The sequence below is a fragment of the Mastigoproctus giganteus genome, chromosome 6 (genome assembly GCF_048544385.1).
Source record: "Mastigoproctus giganteus isolate SK-2022 chromosome 6, ASM4854438v1, whole genome shotgun sequence".
Taxonomy (NCBI): domain Eukaryota; kingdom Metazoa; phylum Arthropoda; class Arachnida; order Uropygi; family Thelyphonidae; genus Mastigoproctus; species Mastigoproctus giganteus.
This window is the reverse complement of record NC_143580.1, coordinates 78,652,980-78,673,568: the sequence shown is the minus strand read 5'-3', so window position 1 is coordinate 78,673,568 and position 20,589 is coordinate 78,652,980. Positions and strand designations below refer to the sequence as shown.

At 36.0% G+C, this 20,589-nt stretch overlaps 1 protein-coding gene across 5 annotated transcripts in view; it reads right to left on the bottom strand.

The window, feature by feature from the left end:
* Positions 1-682: 682 nt before the first annotated feature.
* Positions 683-20,589, bottom strand: part of LOC150084425 (oxidation resistance protein 1A-like) — a 250,740-nt gene continuing 230,833 nt past the window's right edge. For all 5 annotated transcript variants that reach the window (XM_090376063.1, XM_090376059.1, XM_090376064.1 and 2 more), the window contains one exon: positions 683-1,270. In XM_090376063.1, the coding sequence (XP_090232189.1) occupies positions 1,135-1,270 (136 nt within the window). In that variant the 3' untranslated portion in view covers positions 683-1,134. The remainder of the gene's footprint in view (positions 1,271-20,589) is intronic.

The following is a 20,589-nucleotide window of genomic DNA, read 5'->3' as shown; positions in this document are numbered from 1 at the left end:
TAAAGAAATGTGTGCCTTCCAGGCCTTGCACCACTATGTTTGTTAGTACTAGGGGTGACAATGCTGCTGTGTTAAAAATTAATGAAAGTAATGCAGCAACTAAAATTATATATATATATGAAAAAGATGATGAACCATCATCTTTTTCCTTTCTTTGAAGTGCAATATATTTCAAACTACATATACCAGATTAACCCAGTACAGTTACAAAATTAGAATTCACATTCTCTAATTCTATATGTTATAGAGGCTATCTTGATCCCCTTCCTTTGATATCTTTTTCTTGGTATATACTGGTCTGTATTCTCTGGTTTTGAATCTAGTGTACATACTTGTATATTTATATTTAATTAGGTTTCATATGAGGTTAACTGCTTTCTTCTATATTAATTCACTCTGAAGGAGGAAGAAAAATCTGCCTCAATAGGAAGTGAAGGATATGAGTAGTTTATTTTCATTCTTGTGTATTATAAGCATATATTTGCATTTATAAACCTTATAAATTACTGAAAACAAATTTCCTTTTTATATAAATTTCCGCTTTATATAATGCTGTTAACAACTGAATACATTTCTTCACTATGCACACCATAAAAACACTTGTCCATAAAATGAGAAAATTTTAATCTCATATGATATCTTTGGATATTCAAAAAAAAAAAAAAAAAAAAATTTACTGCAGGGTAATATGTACATGTAACAGATTATGCATACAATGTGTAATAATCAAACAGTTTTATAATTCTGAAGGTACACATTTGTATTGGGGGGGGGGAGACATGAAAAATACTTTACATTATACAAACTTTTCTTGATTTTTAATGACACTTTTAGCATCACATTTACTGCTCTTAAAACCATCTCCAAATTTTTATCATGGTTTTAACTGTATATTAGAAAATAAAATTAAAAAGAATTTGTTTACGAGAATATCAAACAAAAGCAGATAGTAACAGTCTACATAACATAGATCATTATATTCATCAAACTATGCAACAACAGATGTATCAAGCACACTCTGAATCCTGCTGGTGAATATCTTTAATGTTGTGCATTTCTGAATAAGGCTAGAACTTGCTTACATTTTCATTATATAAGCTGGGTACAGGAAGATAACACCATTTCATGCAGAAGTCAAACAAATCCCCAGGATTCTATAGTTTTTATTACAAAATCATGTTCGTGGCAAAGAATATCATTTCCATAAGTTTTGCACTTATTACTACGACCATGATACAGATCATCATCTAGCCACAGACCAAAGTGTCCACTGGGAGGAAAGAAAAAAAGAAAAATAAAAAAAATTAACCAGGAAGTAAATGCCATTCTAAAGCTTTAATTCACAACTAAATAATCTGAAAATTTTTTGAAAACAGAATTTTAAAATACTAAATTCAAAAATAATCATATTTTATTTACATTTATACGAAAATTCCACTCCAAATATGAAAGCAGACAAATAATGCACTAATTAACACGAACTTCTCATGCTTGCTACATTTACTTCAACCAGCAGTGATTATTCATGAATTAAGAATCTGCAGATAACCAAACCACTAGGTGGCAGTGATCACAGTGTACTGATGTGGGATTTACTCAAAGATGTAACTACCATCAGGAGTAAACGGAAGGGTTTTTGTTTTCATAAAGGTGACTCCAGCGGTCTCAGACAGTTTTTAAATTCTATACAGTGGGACCAACTGATGATGTTGCCAACAGAAAATTCTAATGGGATGCATTCAAGAGAATTAATCTTGGAATGCTACTAGGCTTTTCATACTAAGAAATACTGTTCAAGATTTAGGCCTATATGGATGTCAGATAAACTAATGAGACTTGTGGAAGAGAAGAAAAATGCATGGAATTCATATAAATCATCAGGAGACACAGATCACTATGGTAGATATAAGATAGTCTGTAATCAAGTCACAAAAGAAGTTAAGCAAGCAAAGGCAGATTATGAGAAATCTTTGGCACAAAGAAAAAAACAGTAAAGACTATCTTTACTTATGTAAACTCTAGAGGGAAGGGGATGAATCAGATTGGCACACTTGATATCGATGGTTCAATTGTTGATGATTCTGCTGAGGTAGCCGACAAACTGAATGAGTATTTTGCATCTACATTCACACATGAGAAGTTATTAAGGGAGGAAAATGCCAGAAGTTTATCAAACTATAACAGGGAGGCTAAAGGATTTTGTAATAACTGAGAGCACAGTGGAAGAGAAATTGTTGAAGTTAAGCATAAGAAAGGCACCTTGAGTGGATTGGATCTATCCAGTTATATTAAAGGAGGCAGCAAAGGAAGTAAGCAGGCCCACAGCCATGATTATGAGGGCATCTTTGAACTCAGGAGAATTCCCCACGGACTGGAGATGTGAAAATGTATCCCCAAATCACAAAGGGGGATCAAAAGGTGTTGTTTGGATTTTTATGGCACAAAAACAACTCTGGTCATAATGTGCCACATAACAATTAAAATTTAAAAAGGTGACTGAAAGGTGACAAGTAATTACTGGCCTGTTAGTTTAACTTCTGTTCCGGGGAAAATAATGGAGTCACTGGTAAAGGCACTGCAGAAGCACCCAGACAAGACTGCAGTTATAGTTCAGGCACAGCATGGGTTTGTTAAGGTGAAATCTTGTCTGATTGGATACTACGATGTGGTCACAAAGGAACTAGATGAAAAAAATAATTTTGATACCATATACTTGGACTTTAGGAAAGCTTTTGATACAATGGATAAAAGGATGATTGAGTGGGAGAAGACAGAGTGGTAATCAATGAATACTGCTCTTCATGGATTAATGTTATCAATGGTGTCCCCCAAGGGTCTGTGTGTTTGGCCCATTGTTGCTTTCTGTATATATCAATGATATTGACGAAGGTATATTGGGCTAAATGTCCAAGTGCAGACAATTCGAAGGTTGGCAGGGTTGTTAATGACAGTAAGTACAGTATGCTACTGCAACAGGATCTGGAAAAGCTGAGCAGATGGGGTGAGAAGTGGCAATTGAAGTTTAACATTGATAAATGCAAAATGCTGCTGCTGTTGTTATTATTTGGTTTTTAGGAGCATTAGCAACTAAGGCCATATTGCTCCGGGAATATGCAGTGGTCAATCCCTGACCTTTCCGCATCCTCCGCATTTCGTGATGATGGGCTGAAACCCCGGTCTAATCAAGAAGCGTGTGCTATGCACTGCTGCTCCTTCCCACCTGGCTATGGAGGAGCCACACAAAATGCTGCATATGGGTAGCAGTAAACCCAGAGTGGTATGTTTACCAACTGTGTGATACTACACTCAGGGTAGTGGAAAATGAAAGACCTGGAGTAAATTGTGCAGTCAGATATGAAGTTTTCTGAGCAGTGCAAAAACGCTGCAAGAGTAGCTCGTGGGGGTCAATGATATATAGGAATTTTGCTAGCAGGGATAAGGAGGTGATTGTCTCTTTGTATAAGGCAATGGTCAGGCCACACCTTGAGTACTGCATACAGGTCTGGAGGCCTCATTTTAGGAAAGATGTAAGGCTGCCAGAACGAGTACAGTGAAGAGCAACAAGATTAGAAACTGGAACAAAGGGTTTCAGTTACAAAGAAAGGCTTAAGTTCTGCCAATTGCAGAGTCTGAAGATGAGGCACCTGCCAAGGTGATCTGATTGAGGTGTATAAGGCCTTGAATGGTTTGAGCAAGCTCAACACTGATGGGATTCTACCCCTTGCTCAGATTCTGCGCTGGAGGTAGCATAAATTCAAATTGAGGAAAAACAGTCCAACCAGCAAACAACCATCCAGTGGGTGGTTGATCGCTGGACAAGCTTCCATCTGACGTCCTTAAATAAATTCAACAATGAATTAGACAAACTTTTGGAGTGAATGGATGGGTGAAACAGGAAGGGTTTTTTTTTTTTTTTTTTTGGCTGATGCTATATAAGCTTGCTTTCTTGCATCATATGCCTCTACTAATGCTAATAATAATGCAAATGCTGTTGGATGACAATGGAATCCATATCCTCGATCAACATTCGTCTTGATATAAGGGTGCTGGGGAAGAACAACAGAACCTTGATTATTGGAAGTTAACACGGCTGAGCCTATTTTAGATAACAGGAACTACATTTTCTCCTTAATAGGGTGTTGGGATTCATTTATTACATGACTACAATAAAAATACATATGCACAGAGTAATTTTAAATTTTTATACAGCAAAATACAGTACAAATACAACTATATATATAAAATGAACAGTATTGCAGCTGTTGTAGACACTGCTTTAATGAAGTTTTAATTTTACTTTCTTATGCCATTTAATAAAAAAATGCTTAAAAAAGTGTTATAAATGCACTGGCTGATAAGTTTTCTTTTATAAAATTAGGTGCAAAGCACTGCACTTTTAAGCCAATCAAAATAAAATTTCCCAGAAGTTTAAGGTGGTCACTCCACATTACAGGTTTGAATTCATTCACATTATGGCATCTGAATGTTAGAACCAGTGAGAACAGCGGCATATAACATGCATGTTTTGGATCAACTTCTGACAACAAGTCATTAATCTGTTTTGTTGCCAAATACTAGCAGTCTGGTTATTAATATTTGTCAATGTGAATTCAAGTTTAGTGACGTGACTCATCACCCCACATACCATTGAATAAAAAATTCCACAACCAGCACTGTTGACTCGTGCAAAATCTTTTACTTCTGGATTAGTCATGATTTCTTTTAAATTGTAATATTGTTTATTATTATTATTATTATTATCATTTTTCCTCCCATTAATTTTTTGGTTTTAACTATCTGGCTGGAACAGAAATCTGAGATAACAGGAGCTTGGATAATTTAAAATCCTACTGTAGTTTACTAACATTCTTGCAGTGATTTAATGAAGTTTAAAGAAAATGTTGCATTGACAGGTTATGATATACTTTTTCTAAAGTTGTTAGCAAAAGTATATCATAACTGGAACAAAGTGAAAATATAATATATAATATTCTATCACAAATTGAGAAAATCCTCTCACAACACCATTCCACATTTAAAAAAAAGTTATCATAAATAAAACAATAAATATCTCTCAAGTATTTCCTGTTTATTGGCATATAAAACAATTCTTTAAACTAAACATGCTTAACTTTTGTTACTGTAAAAAAAAAAAAAAAAAAAAGACTCATTAATTGCGATGCCTACAGAGAATGTTTACTCTAACAGCGTTACTATTTAATTAATTTAAGAACGGATGAGAAAGGCCAGCAGTAGAATAAACAGTCCAGATGTTCAAGAATCTGCAGTAATCAATGAAAACATCAATAATGTTACAAAGTAAAAGTCATGTTATAGTTTTCTGAAGCTCCAACCAGTGTTATAAGAAATTAATAAACTTTTCAGCTACCATTTCTCATATATTTGTTTATTACTGTATCATGCAATGCACTTTCACCAATGTTTATGTGAAATTCAATTTACAGTCCTCACATTCACACATGACCAACAACACATTCAGAGAAACTCCCATTTGTTTCTCTTTATGAAACAAATGGGATCATTATGATCATTATGTTCATTCTACATAATGATCAAACAAGTTAGTTAATATATGCAGTGTGTTAAATTTCAGGTCCATTAGCAAATAGCAATAATTCATGATTTATTACAAAAAAAAAATTTTAATTAATGTTAATTTTTAACAGAAGATTTTTAACTTATGATTTTAGTTTTTAATCTGAGATCTTCTCATAGCCCTTTTTATATAATTCATGCAACTAAATGGATCATGAGGTGAGTGCCAGTTTTATTTAAGCTTTGAATAAAGTGCATATTTTCCGTCTTAACTTTCGGCATTTTAAGCTCTTGCTATTTTTAATTATAGTGACTTTTATATATTACTGCTGATGAATTCAAAAAATAAATCAGCTTTGTCTCCATTGAAAGCTGTATTAAAAGTCAAGGCACAAAGATCAGTGTGAACTATATATGTTCACTGATTACTTTCAATGCTACACTAAGAAAAATACTAGTGTAGCATACTATGGAATTTGGGTGGGGATGGACTCAAAATAACAGATAATATATACTGTCTATACTAATATTTGATATCTATCTATATATAACCTTTCAGTCTACTCTTCATACTCATGCTGCAGTAAGTGTGCATTAGTTTTCAGAAATTAGCATGCAGGTTGTTGAAAATGTTCTTGTAATTCTTTTAATTATAAATGTTTTTCCAAAAAGCTCTTGAATAAACAAGAAATATTTTTGAAAATATTCAAACTTAGCTGTCATATAAGTGTTTAAATAATGAAGTAGTATCCACCACATGTATCAGCTTGTGTTACAAAAACTTTCTCCAAGGAATTAAAAGCTGTGAGCTGACAGTTGTACTGTTTTTTGTGATATCAGAATTATGTTCTACAGAAGTACAGGCACTCCCTGACTTACGTAAGGGTTGTGTTCTGCAGAACTCTGTGTAAGTTGAATTTTATGTAAATCTGGATTTCCCCTAAAGGCTTATACAGCACTCGCAACTATGCTTGCTGAATTTGATTGAAGCAAAAAAGAAATGTTCAACGAACATGTATATAAAATAATTTATTCAATTTTTTTTTTTTGTGCATGTGCTTTGAGTGATGGCGTTTCAATCCCATATGATTACTAAATATAGCATGTTTCTTGTATTCTAGATCTATCTTATGAACTCCTCTGACCACATGGTTGTTCCAGAATATAAACAAAAATTTAATTAGTTTATTTGTATGTGTGAACGAGTTAAAAGAACGACCTTGGGGAAAAACAAGTATTGGGAAAGGTATAAAAAAAAGTTTTTGCAATTAGTAAAAAATCTCAGAGTAGGTAGAAAAACTTTTATCTATAGTAAAGGAAACATAAAAAATTTCAGCATTTTTTACATGCCAATAGGTCAACTTGAACAATTTAACTACCAATTCCATATCTGTAATTGATTTTTTTTCTATCACATCAAGTTTTGTACACACATATTTTGAACATCAGCAGATAGTTTTTGGTGCAGAATATTAAGAACAGATGATAATGTACACAATGGTAATGATAACATCATCTCACTAAATCAATGCTTTGGTGTTTCAATGGAGTTTTTTTTTTTTTTGCACATGGATGAATTTGCCACTATTTTGACTCTTATGATTGTTGCATGACTCACTTTCCAAACACTAGTGTAGTCTGCCATCTCATGAATTATTTACCCTGGGTAAATAATTCATGAGATGGCAGACTACACTAGTGTTTGGAAAGTGAGTCATGCAACAATTCTGCTCTTTGCATTCATGCTGCAATCTAGTTTTCAGAAACTACTATGGTCGAAAATCTTCTTGTGATCATTTAATTTATAAATGTCTAAAAGTTTTTTCCAAAACACTCTTGAATGCTCTTGAATAAACAAGGTTCCACTTCTTTCTGAGATATAAAACTTGCAGCAGCTCTTTGATTCCACTGAAAACACCAGCATGGAGTAACAGCTTAAAAGCACTTTACTTAGAGAGTGCAAGTAGCTCACTGATGGTATTTTGATATTTTTTGCTTCCTGTTATATGATTAGTCCTTTTTAGCAAAATCTTTCATATCCAATGATGCAACCTAACTGGTACAACACACACTAATGATGTGACATAATTAGAAAAAAGTTACATTAACAATAATAACAATACATATTGATGACAGATGAACAATTAAAACTTTTAATGCAATTTCTAATATGTACAGCCAGGCCTCGCAAAACGTGAGTTTGATTAATACATTTTTCAGTTGCTGCTATTTGAAAAAAATTATACCACTTTTCACTTTGCGCAATGCAAATTTCCAGTTTACGACTTTTTTTTTTTATGTGATAATTAAAAAAGATTTGAATTGCATGTTAAGCTTACCGTGCGTCGGACGGGCAATAAACAAATGTTTGCCCTGCTGCCTGCCTCAGTGTGTTCCATCAACCATCAGAAGAAGACGTGTTACTTGTTTGTCTCCCGCTAATAAAGTCAATGCAGACTTGCATTTGAAAATTCTAATTTTTAAATGAGCCAGATGAAAATGTTACTGCGAAGGAGATAACGACAAAATAACTAGATGAAATCTTTGGTATCGCAGGGAACCTCAAACAAAAGGTTTGAGGTTCTCTGCTATATTTATTTCGCCAGGGCCTAGAAAATATTGTTGTCGGCTATCAGAAATTGATTGATGAAAAGAGAAAGTCAACACTGTTCAAATATTTCCATAACAAATTGTTTCTTCATTGTGTATTTTATGTCAGAGGTTTCCAAACTTTCTCGGTTCATGGCAACCTTAGTGTCTCAGTAATTTTTTCAAGGTGCACCTAAATCAAAAGAAATACCAACAGTTCCATTTATTAAGTAGTTAGGTCCAAACAACCTAATAAGAAACGTTGAAACTGTGAACTACCTCGAGCTAGTAGTTCGCGCGGTATCCGTCAGATGTCGAGTATCGCTGTATTTCCCTCGGAAATTTTAAATATTCCGCAGCACACAGTTTGGGAACCGCTGTTTTATGCAATAAACATTTAATTCCATAATTATTTTCATTATCTTTTACATGGTATACAGTTAAAAAGTTATCTAAAAGGTATTTTTAAAATTCTTTATGTACATTCCTGAAGGTCAAGGACCAATTATAATTTTTCCTATTGATTATTATATTCAATTAACGCATTTCCGTTTTAAGTGATGTGCTCACGGGACGAATTAATCACGTTAATTGAGGTCAGCCTGTATTCTATAATGTTAAATAGACACATCATACCAAATGATGAAATGGTATTTTTTGAAAACTGACCTGTAGGGAAAAATGACAGCACTTCAAGTAAGAAAACTATGGTAGTAGTTTTCAGTCAGCAAAATTCATGTATTTCAGTGTAATCAAAAATTATAAGGGTGATGTTAAAACAGAACAGGAAATTTTAGAAGTAAGGAATACACACCTTGATGAATCAGTAAATGAAGGAGCTGAAAAGTTAACGAAAAGGGAGAAATTTTGTATACTATCTCTATTACGATGGTAGAAAATATTATGGAAAATCCTGAATATGAAACAATAACAAGCATAGATGAAATTATACCGGTACTGTGAAAGCAGATGGAGAAATACAATTGTTACGTCATATTATCCAGAGGTCAAGTGCCAGAAGACTGGGGTGAAGCATCACATGTACCAATATACAGTGAAACTTCCCTTTAACAGACAGCCATGGAGAACGAAAATGTGTCCGTTAGAGAGAAGAGTCCGCTAACAAGAAGTCTGAGGGAGGGAAAAAAAAGAAAGAAAGAAAAATCGTTAAACGTTTAATGTAAAATTAAATTAAAATATATACAGATTTTGAACAATATTTTTGTAAATAATATACAATTATATACACAAGAGATAAAGAAAAATTGTTAAACGTTTAATGTAAAATTAAATTAAATTATATACAGATTTTGCACAATATTTTTGTAAATAATATACATACAATTGTGCTATGCATATTATGACTTTATCTTAAGAAAAATGCATACAGTAATCACTTATTTTCTTCTGCACCTTCTTCCGGCTGATAATTTTGTTTTCAACATTTTTTTGGAGTGAAGAAACCATCGAAAGTCCTTCAGTATCTTCTTCAGCGGCGAAAAACATTTTTAAACGATTGATTTGTATGAGCGCTTCTATTTTCATCGGTGGTTCGTCGTTAATATGTTCTTCGACAGAATGACCACCTTCCATTTCTTCATCCTCATGAGGAACTTCTGGAAAAATATCGATGATAATGTCGTTGATATCTAGAGCACCATCTTCTGTAGTGAGGTTTGAGTCTATATCTTTGTAGCCAGGGTCACTTGTAGCGGAAGTATCGTACATTATCAATAGATGTTGAAGTTCTTGTTCTTCTTGGTGCTCCACATTGCTGTTCACAACTTCAATTTTTGCGTTTGAGAAGCCAGACTTTACAAAACAGTTCACGACAGTTCGTTTTCTAATTGCATTTACTGAAGAGGAAATCCATTGAATCGCATCTAGGATGCTGATTTTCTTTGCAGGGTCACTCGCACATGTTACATCGTTCATGTTTGCAATGAGATGTCTTAAAGCACGTTTTCTGTAGTGAAGTTTAAAATTTTTTATTATCCCTTGATCCAAGGGCTGACACTCTGCAGATGTGTTTGGTGGCAGAAAAATTATTTGAATGTTGGACAATTCAATGTGCGGGTGAGATCCAGCATTATCCATGAAAAGAATAATTTTTCTGTTTTGACGAATCGTGTTTTGGTTAAAGTGACTTATCCATTCGCTCATGATATCTCGTGTCATCCACGCTTTTTTATTAGACTTCCAGTCAACATCCAAAAGATTCAACTTGATGCCCTTGAAACAACGAGGATTTTGTGGGTTTCCTATAACAAGAGGTTGTTCAAAGTCTCCCAGCATATTTGTACACAATAGTACAGTCAAGCGTTCCTTAGAAATTTTTCCGCCCTGGCAGTTTTCGTTTTTTAGACTCACTGTTTTTTCAGGAAGAGCTTTAAAAAACAACCCTGTTTCGTCACAGTTGTAAATATCCTTAGCTTCAAAATCATGACATAAATCTTCCAATTTGACAGTCCACTCTGTTACAACCCCAGTATCAACAGATCCACCTTCACCACTTACGGTTTTCCAAGAAATTTTATGCCGAGTTTTGAACTTGTCTAGCCATCCCACAGAAGCTTTGAACTCATTGACTCCCATAGATTTCGCAACCTCCAAAGCCTTTCCCCTAATAATAGGCCCATTAATGGGAATTTTTTTAGCACATGCGTGACAAATTTGAAGTCCAACAGTTTTCGGGAATGATTTTTGAACCTGATCATTTCCGTGTTGGCAAAATTGTTTGAGCAGTTCATTTTTTTTCCCTTTAGGATGTCGCTTACCTGCGTCTTCCCAATTTTGAATTTTGTAGCGAGATTGCGAACACTATTTTTTTGCCGATCATACGCATTAATGAGTTAGACTTTATCTTTTAAAGTTAAATGTTTACAAGAAGACATTGTGCACTTCACACGACACTGAACAAAACTGAAAAGACGAAAGGCCGACCATATTTCCCCCTTGCACACACCGAATTCATCAGAAGTTTTACATGTGCCTTAAAATTCTTGAAAAAGGGTTTAGAACCATGACATAAACCTTGATAAAATTCAGAGAATCGGAAATAGAAAATAAACACACAATTGAGGCAATATGTGGAAGAAAAGTTCCTAGAAAAAGGGCCGTGAGCTCGCCCGCTGTCCGTTATGGGGAGATCAAATTAAGTGCTAATCTAAACGAAACAGTGCAGATTGCCTGTCCGCGTCCGTTACAGAGAATGTCCGCTAGACAGAAGCTGCAAACACGTTAAAACCAATGGAGGTGAGTTGGGGAATTTGAAAATGTCCGTTGTAGAGAGATGTCTGTTAACGAGAGGTGTCCGTTAGGAGAAGTTTCACTGTATATAAAAAAAGAAAATAAAGCTGAACGTGAAAATTACAGACGAGTTTTACTCCCTAGTGTACCAGGTAAAATCTATGCAAATAATTCATAGAGGTGAGTTGGAAGTATTGTTGAATATTACCTTGGGGAAGAAAAGACAGAGGGTGTATTGAAAAGTTTCTGTCTCGTAGAGAAATGATGACAATAAAATTGAATATAATCGTTCCGAGTTATTTGGTCCTTAATGCAAAATGCACAAATATAGGTTTATAGCTTTATGAATATTTTGAAAACTTGTTGATCTCAGTTTGTTTTCATTTTATCAGATAATGAACAAATGCAAATACATGCTGCCATAAGACACCTGAAGAAGGAGAAGAAAGGTTTAGCAGCAAAAGAAATCCATCCAATATTTAATGCTATCATTATGTTATACTGTATTTCCCCATGTATAAGACACCTTAATTTTGGGGCCCAAAATTCGAAAAAAAAAAAAAAAAAACTATTACATAAAGTTATTGAACTCAAGTTTTATTCATCATCAAATTCATACAACTCCTCATCACTGTCAAAACTCCCATCCATTATCTTGTCCTCATCTGTGTCTGATGACGAATCACTGTCTTCATATATTGCCTCATCCTCAGTTCCATCTATGGCATTTGAAATGCCACACTTCTTAAATGACTTGACAACGATCTCAATCTTGATATTATCCCAGGATCTTTTCACCCAGGTACAAACCTCCTATAGTTGGTTTCTTCACTCTTCCTGCTGGTGTCAAATTGTCCCCAGAAGACTTCATCCATTGGTTCCATTCGTCTCTCATGGCAGCTTTGAAGGGTTTGTTAATGCTGACATCAAGTGGTTGGAGCTGGGATGTCAAGCCTCTTCATCACATCCTGATCCATCCAACCCTTGTCATGAACGTGGACAATCACTCCTCGAGGAATATTTTCTTTTGGCATTGTTTTGTTTTTGAAAATCAGCATAGGAGGCAGATTGATTCCGTCGGCACAACCAGCTAGAATAATGGCTCTTTTCATGTCCACTTGTCTTCACAGTTACAGTTTTCATCCCCTCCTTATCAACAGTTCTGTTACTTGGGACATCAAATTGAAGGGGGACTTCGTCCATATTTGCAATCTGTCTCAACTCAAACTGATGTGTCTTCCAACACTGAATGACAAAACGATGAAATTCAAGGACCTTCTGCTCATAGCTTTCAGGCATCTTTTGGGCAAGTCTGGTGCGTGTACGCATGCTTAGTCCATTCCGTTTCATGAACCTAAAGCACCAATTGTGTCCTCCTTTGAAATCAGTAACTTCTTTTTTATCAGCAATTCTTCTTGCCTCATGCTGAATCATATTTGTGGACACAGGAATTCAAATTGCCCTTTGCTCTTCAATTCCCTCTCTAAATCAGGCCATTTTGCTGACTTGCCTCTCATGGCCTTCTTCTGCCATGGCATTTTCAGTAGGGTTTTTCTTCCTGTAGCCAGTCTCCGATTGTTTTCTCAGTTGGAGGAGGACCAAACTTACGTTCGGCAGCACGATTTCCATTCACTTTTGCAAACTGGATCACTTTTAACTTGAATTCAGCACTATATGAAAATCTTCTCTGAGCCATTTCTGGGCAGAACATGGCAAAACGTAACCTAATATACCGGTAACAAGTGCGAAAAAGCGGGAAATGCAAGTAAAAAAATCTACAACCACTGTATAAGATGCAACCAGCTTTTAGACCCCAAATTTTTCAAAAAAGGGTTCGTCTTATACATGGGGAAATACGGTAATTCTGCCTTGCTATTTGCACTATACTGTGTTCTGGGACAGCAACAGGAATGAACTTATTCTCATCCACAAGTCAACCTAAAATTATTAATTTCATTTTTAATCATCATAACATAACTAGAATGAGATATAATTTTTCCCATAAGTGAAAATTCATTAAAAAAAAACTATAGCATCACTCTGGTAGACTGTTTTCAATCTTACTGCTCAGATATCTCATCAGATAGTGAATGGCCTCAATTAGCAACTTGGTGCCAAAAAAAGTGAACACATCAAGTCTAAGTGAGCAGACAAGTGTTATGTGGATGTACACGATAGTACTCACGATAGTCTGTTGTACATGATAATCCTCATGATATTAAGAATAGGTGACCCGAGGATTTACTTCACAAGCAAAAAGGTAATGTTGAGAAAAATCTATTATATTAACATGTCTGGAATTTTGCCTACACATGATAAGAGGATTGAATTGACTGACATGACAGCCTTGTCAATCAGTTCAGCTGTGGATAGAATGAGCAAGGCTCATGAGGTATAATTTCTCCCAGCATGGCCTGCACTTGTTAATAGAATGGGCTGACTTTACAGGAATGGGATATATGTAAATAGAAGAGGTACAAAAATATTTGTTGCTGCTTTCAAGTCAGTGTTAGAGCAAGGTGGGTGGAATTATAGGCCTGCTGGAGATCTTCAAAGGATTAGGAATTACACAATGTGTTAGAGTTACCAAGAGCACAAACAGTCAGGCATATACTCGCTATACACTAATGCTAGGACTGCAATAAATAAGTTTCATGAGTTACTTTTTATACCAACTAAAAAGATGCTGTTTAAGGTATGGACTTAAAGGGATGTTAAATGAAATGATGAGACTAGTGGCAGAGAATAAAATGCATAAGATGATTATAAATTATCAGGGAACATAGAAGCCTACAATATACTAACTAGAATGCAATTTGGTTACTAAGAGGCTTAGATATGTTAAGGTGTGTATTTGTTTTTTTAGGCACATCAGCAATTTAGGTCATATTATACCGCAATATACACTGAAAGGACAGAACTCACAGGATACCTGGTTCCTGGGCAACACAATGCTGTCACCCCCTCTCGCTAGTGGACAAACCCACCACTTGGCAGATATACAGGTATACTGCATTTGCGTAGATGGTAATTCGATGTCAGTATGGATAAACGTGAGTTAATTGACTTTGAAAGAGGGATGATAGGGAGTACCCGACGCATGGGTCACTATTGCAGAGGTAGTACAGAAATTGCACTATCCCCTTTCAACAGTATCAAGGATGTATTAGGAATATGCCATTTCTGGAATAACATCTCATTGTAGACCGTGCTGTGGAAGGAGAAAGGTGGTGGATGAACATGGCTGTCGAAGTCTGTCTCGCATTGTTTCAGTCAACTGGAGAGCGACATTGGCACAAATCGGCGACAACTTCAACGAGGGAGGTGTCGGAAATGTCTCCACCAAGACCATCAGGAGATCATTAGCCGCAATAGGTTATGGAAGCCATAACCCCACCAGAGTCCTATTGCTAACACCATGACACAAGACTATGCCTCAACTGGGTGAAAGAACATCGGCACTGGACTTTGGATGATTGGAGACTGGTCTCCTGGTCCAGCGAGTCCTGTTTCCAGTTATTTCGAGTGGATGGGAGGGTGTGTATCTGGCTTAAACCGCATGAAGCTATACACCCCTCATGTCAACAAGGAACTGTTCAGGCAGGTGGATGGTGGGTAATGGTCTGGGGTGTGTTCAACTTGCACACGTTGAGACCTCTGGTATGTCTAGACCAGGGGTTCTTAACCTTTTGCTTTAAGCGAGAAAAATTTTGCAGCTTTCAATACATGCAAGCACCACATATTAAAATATAAATTTTTTTGTTTAAAGATTAAAAATGCATTTTTAAGTAATTTTTAGCCGTATTACGCGTACAAGAATTATGTCTCAATTAAAAATTTTGGGTGCTAATATTTATTACGTTATCAGTGCAAACCTTGACTTTGAGGAGATGATGCCAAACCTTTGAAATTAATTTCTCCATTATGAAGAGATAATCACAAATTTTCTTCCACATGTGATGTCAACAATCTTGCCCTTTTTTTGTTTTTGATATTGTTCATTAATGAAAAAGCACTTTCACACGTGTATGTTGATCCAAACATAGAAAATACTTTGAAGCTTCTCTTTGTAATAAAGGAAATTTTTTGCAATCGGAAGAACACCAAAATTTTAAAATAGTTTTGTGTTGGAAAAGACACTTCAGATATAAAGATGACTGCATATCAAGAAGTTCTAACTCGGCAGCTGCTACTTCATTTTGATTGAAAATTTGTTCCAAGTTACTGATTTCAAAATTTCTGTAATTTATCGTTAATTCAAAATTTGGGAGGTGCTCTTTCCGGTATTTAAATCTTTCTTGGAATTGGTCACTAAGGTCTTTGATTACATTCATTACAAATGTTGGGCATTCCCCAACAGTTTACTCCATACATTTTTTAACAGTGGGAAAATGAAGCAAATTTCCTTTTCAAACTTGATTCTGAAACACTTCAAGCTTTTTCTCAAATGCAATAATCTCCTCGCATAAAACTACCACAAATTTATCTTTTCCCTGTAGCCTCAAATTTAACTCATTTAAATGCTGAAGATGTCAACCATGAAAGAAAGTGTAATCTTGAAATCTTCAGTAAAAAGGATTTCTTTATTGCTTTCTATTAGAAAAGCTTTTAGTTCTTCAAACACTCCCCAAATTCTGGGGAGCACCTTTCCATGGCTGAGTCAACAAGCTTCTGTATGAGTAATAAGATCAGAATGTGGTGCTTGAAGATCTTCCAAAAATATTTTTAGAAGTCACTTTATTAGAGATTTAGTAATAAAATGGTTGATGACTTTAACAATGACTTTGAGACATTCTATAATTTATTTTTGATCTTTCATTTGTGAACACAGGGCCTCAATATGAAACAAACAGTGATAATGCACAAAATTAGGTATCATTTCGTCTCTATTATTTATATTGTTTTTACCTATCATGGAAGATGCACCATTGGTAACAACTGATACAAATTTATTCAGATCAATTTTGTGCACTGTGAGGAATTTCATAAGTGCATCATATACATCTTTCCCAGTTGTATGACCAGAAAACAGCAAAATAGCCAAAAAATCTTCTTCACAGCTGCCATCACGTTGAATCAAACGAACAAAGCACGAGTTGTGATATGCCCGAAAGTCAGTCGACTCATCAAGTGCCAGTGAAAAAAATACACAACTTTCGATTCTACTTAATAATTCATTGAATATTACATCTGCCATTTTATGAATGAACTCGATTTGAAACTGTATCATTACCCAAAGAAATGTTTTTGGCAGAGATAATCAAGGTAGTTTTCTATTTTTCTGGTAAGATGCTAGCAAGCACTTCTAATGATGGCACTACACAATTTTTTATTATTTCTCCACTAGTGTAAGGCAAAAAATTCTTTGCAATTGTATTTCATAAAATAATTGAAACTTCATTCCCTAACATTTTACTACTATTAGCTTGACCTAAATTTAAATTATTTCTCTGTCTTTCTTTTTTTCTTCTTCTTCAAGTTTAGTTTTTCTAATATCACTAAATTTGGTAAAAGCTTCATGAGAATTCCTATGGCATGTTTTAGCATTAGTAGAGGAATATGATGCAAGAAAGCAAGCTTATGCAGCATCAGCCAAAAAAAAAACCCCACTCCCATTTCACTTCTTCATTCGTTCCAAATACCTGTCCAGCTCGGCCTTAAATTTATTTAGGCTAACCACTTCCACAACAAAGGATGGAAGTCTGTTCCACCAGCAAAGGCTAAAGGCAAACTTCTGCACATCTATCCTACGACTGTCTTTCTTCAATTTGAATTTATGCCCTCTCAGGAGATTATTCTGAGCAAGAGGAAGAATCCCATTAGCATTGAGCATGCTCAAACCATTCAAGGCCTTATACACCTCAATGAAATCATTCGTAGGTGCTTTGTCTAGAGATGCTGCAATTTGCAGATATTAAGCCATTCTTGGTAAGAGCCCCTTTGTTCCCCTCACTAATCTCATCGCCCTTTTCTGTACTTATTCCAGCAGCTCTACATCCTTCTTAAAATGAAGGCCTCCAGACCTGTATACAGTACTCGAGTTGGTAAGGCAATGGTCAGGCCACAAAGGGGATAATCACCTCCTTATCCCTGCTAGAAAAATTCCTGTATATCATTGACAAGACACGATGAGCTACTCTTGCAGACCATCTGCACTTCTCAGAAAACTTCATATCTGCCTGCACAATTACCCCCAGATCCCTTTCATTCTCTACCACTGTCAGTTTAGTACCACACAGTTGATATGTTACTCTGGGGTTACTGCTTCCCATATGTAGTACTTTACATTTGTTAATGATAAACTTCATTTGCCACCTCTCGGCCCATCTGCTCAATTTTTCTAGTATCAGCAGCAGCATACTGCTGCTGATAGTAGATACCTGTTGCAGCAGCATACTGTCATTAGTATCCTTAATAACCCTGCCAACCTTCTTATCATCTGCAAACTTGGACATTAAGTTTGATATACCATCATCAATATTATTTATAAATACAGAAAACAACAATGAACCCAACACTGAACCCTGAGGGACTCCACTAATAACATTAGTCCATTATGAGCAGTGTCCATTGATTACCATTCTCTGTCTTCTCCTACTCAACCATCCCTTTATCCATTGCAGCAATTTGCCTCCAATACCACACTGCTCCAATTTGTGCAGCAGTCTTCCATGTGCAACAGTATCAAAAGCCTTTCTAAGATCCAAATATATGATAACAAAGTTATTCCCTGAATCCAGTTCCTTTGTGACCACATCATAGTATCCAATCAAATTGGTCAGGCAGGACTTTCCCTTAACAAAACCATGATGTGTCTGAGCGATAACTGAAATCTTGTTTATATGATCCTGCAGTGCTTCTTTAACCAGTGCCTCCGTTAATTTTCCTGGAACAGAAGTTAAACTAACAGGTCTATAATTACTTGTGTCGCCGGCACCTCTCTCGACTGGTGGGCAGGAGCAGCAGTGCATAGCACAAATCCAGTTATATCAAGAAGCGTGTGCTTCTTGATTAAATTGGGGTTCAAGGCTATAACCGCTAAATCCAGAGGATGTGGAAAGGTCAGGAAATGATCATCGCATATCCCAAGAGCAATATGGTCTTAGTTGCTAATGCTCCTAAAAACCAAAATAACAACACCTTGTGTTGCCCTTTGATCCTCCTTTGTGAATTGGGGTCACATTTGCACATCTCCAGTCCATGGGTACCTCCCCTGAGTCCAAGGAAGCTCTCATAATTATGGCTAAGGGTTTGCTTACTTCCTTTTCTGCCTCCTTTAATATAACTGGATAGATCCTATCCACCCCGGGAGCCTTTTTTATGTTTATCTTCAACAATTTCTCCTCCACTTTCCTCTCAGTTTTATCAAATCATCTAGCTCACTGCCAGAGTTTAATTCACCTATGGAATCATTCCCCTCCACGAATAACTCCTCATGTCTGAATGTAGATGCAAAATACTCATTTAGTTTGTTAGCCACCTGAGCAAGATCATCAACAGTTGAACCATCAATATCCAGTGGACCAATCTGATTCATCCCTTTCCTTCTAGAATTTATATAGGTAAAGAACTCTTTGCTGTTTTTCGTTGCATCGCTGGCCAAGGATTTCTCATAATCTGCCTTTGCCCGCCTAATCTCCTTTGTGACTTGCTTACAGACCAGCTTATATCTATCATAGGCTTCCATGTCACCCATTAATTTATATTTATCCCATGCATTTTACTTCTCTGCCATATGTCTCATTAGTTCATCTGTCATCCATTTAGGCCTAAACCTTGAACAATATTTCTTAGTTGGTATGTAAAGCCTAGTAGCTTCCAAGATAAATTCTTTGAATGCCACCCATTTTGAATTTGCTGTTGGTAACATCATCAGTTGGCCCCACTGTATAGAATTTAAATACTGTCTCAGACCACCGTAGTCGCCTTTACATAAGCAAAAGCCCTTCCCTTCATCCCTGATGGTAGTTACCTCTTTTGAGTAAATTCCACTGCAGCACACTGTGATCACTGCCACCTAGTGGTTCCTTTATCTGCAGATTCTTAATGCATGAAGAATCACTACTGATAATCAGATCAAGAGTATTACTCCCTTCAGTTGCCTCCCGAACATGCTGATATAGAAAACAATCATCCAATAAATCCACAAATGCCTTGCTAGTGTGTGACTGACCAACCCACAAATTCCAGTCAATATCCAGGAAATTAAAATCCCCCATTATAAGACTCTGATTTACTGCCCACAATAACCTGTACAGTTTTTTTATTATACTCATCAGGTCTATAACAAACTCCTACTCTCAATTTTGATCTCCCAATGCTTATGTCACACCAAACTGACTCAACACTGCACTGTACAGTGATGTCAACTGGCTTCACTTCCTTGGATTTTATGTGTTTCTTAACTAGTACCATAACCCCTCCTCCCTTCCTATCCTGTCTATCCTTCCTATACACATTGTACTGCCCAAATTCCAGTTCCACATTCTTTATATCTGTGTGACACCACATCTCTGATATCCCAACAATATCTGCCTTTGTTGTTTTGAGCAATACCTCAAATTCATCAAATTTATTTACCACACTCCTAGCATTGGTGAATACGCAAGTATACATGCAACTGTTCCTATTCTTAGCTACTCTAACACAACCCACCACAATGACTCCCACCAGTCTCTGAAATACCCTGAATCTTGTTTTTCAGGCTGCTGCTCATTCCAATAGTAGCAGTGCAAGAATCACTTTCACCTCTGCCAGTGGCTACTATTAATCTATTAGTCCTTGTATCCCCCCAAAGCTAGCAGTTTTCTGACCCACCTAACACTGCCTCGATAGCATCAGCAAATATTGTTGCACCCTTTCTATTTAATGTATCCCATTCCATCCCCATAGAAGCAGTCTCTCCTGTTAACAAGTACGGATCAGGCTGAAAAAAATTCTACCCTTCAAGCCTTGCACAAACTTTCCAGGGCTGAATTGATCGACAAGGCTCTCATCATATACTCCCTCCTATTGTGTCTGGGCAGAATTTCAAACACTTTAAAATTCAACCATAATTCACGGCTTTTTTTCAACAGTGACCTGTACTTGTTACGTAATTCTGCCGGTCTCGTACTCTTATTATCATTAGTGCCAACGTGTAAAACAATATCACCTTTTGTGCCCTTAAAAGATTGCTGTACGACGTCATAAACC